At 51.3% G+C, this 8,525-nt stretch overlaps 1 protein-coding gene across 1 annotated transcript; it reads right to left on the minus strand.

Moving 5' to 3' along the window:
- Positions 1-252: 252 nt before the first annotated feature.
- Positions 253-7,132, minus strand: EMWEY_00038200 (hypothetical protein, conserved; the record flags this gene model as incomplete). Its single annotated transcript, XM_013482318.1, has 4 exons — positions 253-2,353; positions 2,528-2,595; positions 2,727-6,144; positions 6,453-7,132. The coding sequence occupies 4 exons, from the start codon at positions 7,130-7,132 to the stop codon at positions 253-255; spliced, it is 6,267 nt and encodes a 2,088-aa protein (XP_013337772.1).
- Positions 7,133-8,525: the final 1,393 nt, after the last annotated feature.

Here is an 8,525-nt window from a genome sequence, read left to right on the forward strand (position 1 = left end):
ATTTATTTATTTATTTATTTATTTTAAATAAATAAATAAATAAATAAATAAATAAATAAATAAAATAAATAATATTTTATTTATCTATATTATAGGTATTTAATAGGAAAAAGAAACAAAAAAACAGAAAAAATAGTAAATAAACAGTCCTCCGCTGCCTGTCTCTGCTGCTGCTGCTGCTGCTGCTGCTGTTGTTACTGTAGATGCAGCATCAGCAGCATCAGCAGCAGCAGCAGCAGCAGGAGGAGGAGATTATAAATATTCTGCTGCCCATAGGTCCTGATTATCTATTAATAAGTGTCTCCTTAATTTTGGTGTATCTTTGTCTCCTTCTAGCAGCAAATCACAAGAACTTGCTGTTGTATGCAGTCTTGAGTGTATACTCATCTGCTGCTGCTGCTGCTGCTGCTGCTGCTGCTGCTGTTTGTGTCTTGTATGCTTATTATCTAGGGGGGAGACAAGTGTCTCCTTTTTATTATTATTGTGTCTCCTTTCTGTCTCCTTAGATGAGGAGGAGACACAAAGAGACAATAACTCCATTGCTGCTCTTCTTTGTGCTGATTGTAGTTCTGCTGCTGCTGCTGCTGCTGCTGCTGCTTCTGCTGCTGCTGCCTCTGCTTCTGCCTCTACAGATGCAGCCTCTACAGATAGCAGCAAACTTTCTGCTGCTGCTGTTGCTGCTGCTTGCTCCTCCTGTTGCTGCAACAGCTGCTGCTGCAACTGCTGCAGCTGCAACTGCTGCAGCTGCAACTGCTGCTGCATGCGTACGGGGCCCCCTTGGCTGCGCTTAATCGGCTGCTGAGGTTGTTTTGTATAACGTGCTGCTGCGCTGCGTCCCCTTTGCTGCTGCTTCTGTTGCTGCTGCTGCTGCTGCTGCTGCTGCTGCTGCTGCTGCTGTTGCTGCATGTCTGCTGTTGACGCCTTTGGCAGCAGGGATCCTGTGCTATGAGATCTCCTTGATTGTCTGCTGCTGCTGGCCGCTGCAGCAAGTCTTGCTGCTGCTGCTGCTGCTGATTGCTGCAGCAAAATGTTGTGGCTGCTGCGTGTGCTGCCGCAAACAAAAGGTGTTGCTCTTTTAGGTCTACAGGGGGTCAACGATCTACCGCTTGCTTCTGCTGCTGCTGCTGCTGCTGCTGCTGCAGATGTTGGCGTTGCTGCTGCTGCTGCTGTTGGTGTTGTGCTGCGTGTAGTAGACGTTACAGAACCTCCGAAGCTCCGGTGGGTTGGTGGCGGAGCAGCAGCAACAGCAGCAGCAGCAGCAGCAATAGCAGCAAAGGAATCCTCCGTTGCTGCTGCTGTTGTTGCTGCAGAGCTGTGGGCATAAGCAGCAGCATGCGTAACAGTCGTGGTCTTCCTTACAGCTGCTGCTGTTGCTGCTGTTGCTGTTGTTGAACGCAGCAGCTGTTTCCTGGGTGCAGCAGAGCCGTACTGTCTTAGCTGCTGCTGCTGCTGCAGCTGCTGCAGCTGAGGAGACACCGCAGATGCTTCTCTCCTTACAGAGGCCCTAGAGGCTGCCTTAACAGGAGTCCCTTTTATACACGGCATAGACCACCGATCTACTGACACCCCCCAATCAGCAGCAGCAGCAGCAGCAGCAGGTGCAGCAGCAACAGCAGCAGCATCAGCAGGAGCATGTGCAGCTGCCCCAAGCTGCAGCAGCTGGTGCTGCTGCTGTGGGAAGCCACGCATGCAGCCATTTGCTGCTGAGGTGTACAGGTCTTCTTTATTCAACATACGGTGCTGCTGCTGCATCTGCTGCAGCAGGTCTTGTTGCTGCAGCTGCAGCCGCTGCTGTTGCCGCAGCAGCAGTTGCTGCTGTCTTATACGTGACGCAGCAGGGAGCTCGTTGAGCTCGCGATAAACTGCCTGCTGCTGCAATTCTGCTGCTGCTGCTGTTGCTGCTTTTGCTGCTGCAGCCGGTGCTGCAATATCTGTGACTTGATGCTTGCTGCGCCTCGGTTGCTGCTGCTGTTGCTGCAGCTGCTGCAGGTCATCTGCTTCCTCTGCCAACAGCTGCAGCAGCAGAGCCTTTAATTCCTGCTTTTTCCCCTGCTTCTGCTGCAGTTGCTGCTGCAATTGTTGCCGCAGTTGCTGCTGCTTCTGCTGCTGCTGCAGGTGTACGTACTCCCCATTCCTTGGTACTTCTTCCCAAGTTTGCTGCTGCTGCGCAGCAGCAGCCAAGTGTATAGACACTTCAGTAGATGCATGCAAGGAAGAAAGAGGCCCCTGGGGCCCCTGGGCAGCCGGCGGCCCCTGAGAAAGGCTTTGGGGGCCCCTGTGGCTCCCACAACAAGACCGATAGAGACAGGGGGCCCCTTGGGTACCTTGAGGGCAAAGCCGCTTGTATGTGTGCCTGCATGCAGCAACAGCAGAAGCAGCAGCAGGAGCAAACAAACAAGTATATAGCGGAAGTAGCAGGGACAGCAACAGCATGAAAAGCAACAAAACGAGCAGCAGCAGCAGCAGCAGCAGCACCAGCTCCTGCTGCTGCTGCTGCTGCTGCTGTATGTTGTGTTATTAGTCTTACCTTGGTACAGGTTTAGGTCTGAGCTCGAATGCCTCGCGCTGCAGTTGTTCTGCTTCTTCTCTTTCCCTCTGCAGCAGCAACACAGACAAACAGCAACTCATTAATCGTTGCAGCAGCAGTAGCAGCAGCAGCAGCAACAGCAGCAGCAGCAGCAGCAATAGCAGCAGAGGGTGTGTGTGTGTGTATCTTTCTCCTATACCTGCTGCCGCAGCTGCTGCAGCCGCTGCTGACGAATTGCTGCATGCATATACAGCCTAAGAGAGTGCTGCAGATCTGCGCCTCTCCTCCTAAGGCGGCCATATCCTGTCTGCTGCTGCTGCTGCTGCTGCTGCTGCTGCTGCTGCTGCTGTTGTTGCTGCTGCTGCTGTTGTTGTTGCTGCTGCTGCTCTTCTAGTACACTGGAAGAAGGCTTCCTCTGATGGAGGAATGCTGTTTGCATGCTGGCTGCTGCTGCTGCTGCTGAGGATTTGGTGGTTGTACTGCTGCTGCTGCTGCTGCTGCTGCTGCCCTCCTTATCCGCTCTCCGCCTGCGGCTTGCTGCCCATTTGCTGTAGCCGATTGAATTGCTGGCTGCTGCTCGACGTGCTGCTGCTGCTCCCGTTGCTGCTTGCTGCAGCGGCAGAATCTGCTGCTGCTGCTGCTGTTTTTTCTTCTGCTGCTGCAGCTGATGGTAGCGCAGCAGCAGATTAATTTTCCTCTTTGTTGCTGCTCTATAGAGACAGGTTGTCCCCTCCGAGGCCCCAGTGGTACCCTTAGGGAGGGGCCCCTCCCTTAGGGTAGCAGCAAAAGGGTGGGGTTGCTGTACTTTCTGACGGATGCTGCTGCTGCTGCTGCTGCTGCTGCTGTTGCTGCTGTTGCTGCTGTTCTCGCTGCTACCCCAAGTAGGCAGTGCGATTGTGGATGCTGCTGCTGCTGCTGCTGCTGCTGCTGCTTCATCCGCTGCTCGTGCTGCTGCACCTTTATCGAGCCTTCTTGCTGCTGCTTTTGCGGTTGCTTCAGATACTGCTGCTTCTGCTGTTGCTGCTTCAGCATCTGCTGCTGCTGCTGCTGCAGTTGCTGCTTCTGCTGCTGCTGCCTGAATTTCTTTGTATTGTTTCTGTGCTTCAATCGTAAGAACACCTGAGGGAATGGAGCTCTTGCTGCTGCTGCTGCTCCTTTGCTGCACCTGCTGCCTCTGCTGGTTTTCCAACTGCTGCTGCTGCTGCTGCTGTTGCTGCTGCTGCTGCTGCTGCTGGCAAGACACCGTCAGCAGGGAAGCAGCAGCAGCAGAAGCAGCAGAAGCAGCAGAGGCAGCAGCAGTGTTGATGTCTCTGAGGAAGCAGCTAAATTTAGTAGTGGAGGACAGGGAGATATGTCCGGCCTCTTGAGACACTGCAGCAACTTTTGCTGCTGTTGCTGCTGCTGCTGCCGTCTCTGCTTCTGCTGCAGCAGCGATGGGTGCCTCTTGTGGGGCTTTCAGAAGCCGTCTTCCTCTGCATGCATCTGCTGGCGACCGAACGAGTTCATCTGGCTTCTGCTGCTGCTCTTGTGATTCCTGCTGCTGTTGCTGCTGCTCATGTGATTCCTGCTGCTGCTGCTGCTGCTGCTCTTGTGATTCCTGCTGCTGCTGCTGCTGCAGTTGTTGTTGCTGCTGCTGCTGCTGCTGCGCTGTTGGCGTGTTGCCTGTGGTGAGGGCGCAGCACCGCCTTGGCTTTAACTTCAGAACAGCAGATAGAGGGGCAATCTTTTGCTGCTGCTGCTGCTGCCGCCGTTGTTGTTGTTGTTGCTGCTGCTGCTGTTTCCGCTGCAGCTGCTGCTCTCGCCTGCTGTCGCTGGTGCTACCGTTATTGCTGCTGCTTCTGGTGCTGCTAACCATAGCATCTGCTCCCTCGTTGCAGCATTCTTGTTGTTGTTGCTCTTGTGGTTGCTGCTGCTCTTGTTGCTGCTGCTGTTGCTCCTGCTGCTGCTGCTGCTGCTGCTGCTGTTGCTGCTGCTGCATGGCCCATCTGCTGCCTTCCGAGACACCAAAAATCTTCGCTCTGAAAGCGGCGATGAGCCGCAGCGCCTGTGCTGTCCCTCGTCTGTCTGCTGCTGTTGCTGTTGCTGTTGCTGCTGCTGCTGCTCTTGCTGCTTCTTCTGTTGCTGCACGTTTTGTCGTGTCAGTTGCTCCTGTTGGTGCTGCTGCAGCTACTGTCGTTGGATCTGTTGCTGCTGCTGCTGATTGCTGCTGTTTAAGGAGAGGCACTTCTCGTGCTGCTGCGCGAGGGGATCCGCTACTAGTAGGAGAAGACAGTGTAGCAGCAGCAGCAGCAGCAGCAACAGCAGCAGGAGGAGACATTGCAGCAGCAACGGGAAGATCTGAACTCGTCTTCTCGGCAGCATAACCTGCTGCTGGTGCACCAACAAGGGGACGAGCAGCAGCAGCAGCAGCAGCAGAGACATGCAGTCCTGGCGTAGAGCTTCTCCTGCTGCAGCAGCCGTCTCCCTTCCTCCTGCTGCTTTGTTGTCTCTTCTCCCAAGAGAGTGAGCTGCCAGTAGCAGCAGCAGTAGCTGCTGCTGCTGTTGCTGCAGCAGCAGCAGCAGATTGCTGCTGGCTGCTGCTGGTTAGGTGTATCTGTGTTGCTGTTGACTCCCGCCAATACTCAGAGACAACCCATGCTCTGTCTTGCGGATCTGCTGCTGCTGCTGCTTCTAGCCCGTTTGCTGCTGTTGCTGCTGCTGTCGCTGCTGCTGCCGGCAGCACCCTAGAGCTGCTTCTGCGGATACACAGTGTTGCAGTAAAGCTGCGGGTGGTGCGAGCTGCGCATACACCCGAAGTCTCTGTTGTTGTTGTTGCTGTTGCTGTTGCTGTTACTGCTGCTGTTGCTGTTGCTGTTGTTGTCGTTGCTGCTGCTGTTGTTGTTGCTGCTGCTGCTGCAGGGGTATAGAGGATCTGTGCAGTATTACTGCGGAGACATCGAGGAGGAGACACTAAAGGAGACAGACACCTAGAAGTGTCTCCTTCTTGGTGTCTCCTCCCTCCTTGTCTCCTGCTTCTGTCATCCAAGGATGCATGCAGCAGAAACTCTCGCTGCCGTGTTTCCTCTACCCTGCTGCTGCTGCTGCTGCTGCTGCTGCTGCTGTTGGTAGTACTTGGACTCCCGAAGAAGTTTGTAGCACTTGTAGTGCTGCGTTGCTGCTGCGACTCCTTGCTCTCTTGTTGTGATTCCTGCTGCTGCTGCTGCTCTTGCTGCTGCTGCTCTTGCTGCTGCTGCTCTTGCTGCTCTTGCTGCTGCTGCTGCTTATTTAGTATAGATAAGAAAGGGGTCCTTCTTGCTATAATACGCAGCAAGGAAGGTATAGGGGCCCAAAGTGTCTCCGATTGTCTCCTACTGTCTCCTTTTTGTGTCTCCTCTCTCTGCTTCCTTCCTTGTCTCCTCCTTGTCCTGTCTCCCTGTCTCCCTTCTGCTGCTGCTCCCCCCCCTTCTGCTGCTCCTGCTGGGGCTTCTTCTGCAGCAGCTGCTGCACCACCAGGTGCTGCTGCTGCTGCACACCTCACCCCTTCTAGGCTAACAGGGGACCCTCCTGCTGCTGCTGCAGCAAACTGTGTTAAGCCCTTAAGACCAGATACCCTCCTCTTGCTGCTGCTGCGGCGGTGCCTGCGCGGAGCAGCAGCTGCAGCAGCAGGAGCAGCAGAACTAGCAGCAGCAGGAGCAGCAGCTGCAGCAGCAGCAGCTATGCGACGGATAATTCGTACCTCCTTTAGATAGGAGACAGAAGTAACCAATCTAATAAACACAAACAAACAAATGGAGCAAAATGATGGACCTCAGCAGCAGCAGCAGCAGCAGCAGCAGCAGGAACTGCAGCAGCACGCTTTGCAGTGGCGACGGTAGTGCGAGCAGCAGCAGCAGCAGCAGCAGCAGCAGCAGTAGCAGCAGTAGCAGCAGCAACGGCAGCAGCTTACCCTTTTCCTTTTCTCCTTCTGATGTTGCTGGGTACAGCACATTTGCTGTCATTTCTAAAGAAGAGGTGGGGTGTATAGGCAGGTGGGCCCCCTGCTGCAGGGGCCAGAGGGGCCCCTGCTGCAGGGGCCCCTCTGTCCCCTGTTTCTTTTATTCTTTTACTGTCTCCTTTTCCTTCTTTTAGGGTACAAAAATCTTCTGCTGCAGGAGACACAAAGGGGCCCAATGAGGAGACACCTGGGGAGGGGGCCCTTGGAGGAGACACCATCCCTAGGGCATCACTATAGGGGCCCCGAGGGTACTGGGGGCCCCCCTTTGCATCAAGGTACTGAGGAGGCCCCTCATAGTACTGGGAGAGCCCTGCAGGGTACTGGAGGGGCCCCTCATGGTACTGGGGGTACCCTCCAGAGTACTGATGGGGGCCCTCAGGGAACGGGGGGGGCCCCTGAGGGGGCCCTCGAATGGCGTAAGCTGCATGGTGGGCGTAAGGGCCCCACTTATACATCAAGGTGTCTCCTGTCTCCTCTCCATTTATTGCTGCTGCTTCAGGTGCTGCTGCTGCTGCTGCTGCAGCAGCAGGAGAAGAGGCAAAAGGAGTTAGATAAGAGGGAGAGACAGGAGGAAGGGGGCCCCCAGTCTTGCGGTCATGGGCACTGGGGGCCTCATAAGGGAGACACTGCATTGCAGCTAATGACCTACATGGGTCTGTCTTCCTCTATTGCTGCTGCTGCTGCTGCTGTAGTTGCTGCTGCTTCTGCTGCTTCTGCTGCTGTTGCTGCCGCCGCCGACACGATGGAAGGTCGGGCCTCACTGTCTGCTGCAGCTGTGTGCGGTGTCTCCTTGTCCACCGTAAGCAGCAGCAGCAGCAAAATAAGTAATTAATTAATTAATATATTGGGGTGTATGATGAGCTTTTATTATGTCTTATATACACTCTGGGGTGTATAGGCAGCTCTGCAGTGTATAGGCAGCTAATGATGAAGGAGAGACCGAGGACCACGGGGCTCGAGCGTACTGCTGCTGCTGCTGCTGCTGTTGCTGCTATAAGACAGGGTGTATAGAGACATTTATTTTTTATTACTTATATAAAAAAGAATAAAATTAATTAAATTAAATAAATATATTTAGTTTAATTAAAAAAACAGAGAAAAAGAAGGAGAAGAAGGAAGAAAAAGGAACAGCCACAGCCGCCGCAGCCGCAGCCGCAGCCGCAGCAACAGCAGCAGCGGCAGCAGCAGCAGCAGACCGGACCACTAAGAAGAAACCCTTATAAGGGCCTCCTTCTTATTCCCTGTTTTTATTTATTTATTTATTTATTTATAATTTATTTATATTTAATTAATAAAATATTTAATTATTTATTATTTAATTCCTTTTTTCCCTTTTTTTCTCCTTTTATTCCTCCCCCTATCTAAGACACACCAGCAGCTCACCGCTGCCGATACCGGACTGCAGCAGAAGCAACAGCAGCAGCAGCAGCAGCAGCAGCAGCTGCTGCTGCTGCTGCTACTGCTGCAGTTGTCTCATTCCCTCCTATGTGTATATGAATAAAGAAAAAGAAATAAAAATAAAAAATAAATTGTTATGTATAACTAAATAAAGCATGCGTTGGGGCTGGATGGAATTTTGCTGCTGCTGCTGCTTCTGCTGCTGCTGCTGCTTCTGCTGCTGCAGCATTGAAAATAACTTGCCGTTTATTGTATATATATGTAAATACATATATACATATATGCTTATATTTATATATGATTGTATACATATATATCTATATTTATTTATTTATTTATTTATTTATTTATTTATTTATTTATTTATTTATTTATTTATACATATATACATACGGTGTATGTATATTATGTATATAAATAATAAAGAAAAAACGCAAAATAAATAAATAAATAAATAAAATAAATAAGTAAATAAATAAATAAATAAATAAATAAATATATTATTATATATATTTATTATATATAATAATAAGAAAAAACAAAAAAAAAGAATTTATTATATAAAAAGTATTAATTGTCTTATATTAATTATATAAATAAATAAATAAATATATAAATAAATAAATA

The sequence above is a fragment of the Eimeria maxima genome, genomic scaffold (genome assembly GCF_000499605.1).
Source record: "Eimeria maxima Weybridge genomic scaffold, Emw_scaff588, whole genome shotgun sequence".
NCBI classification, from domain to species: Eukaryota; Apicomplexa; class Conoidasida; order Eucoccidiorida; family Eimeriidae; genus Eimeria; species Eimeria maxima.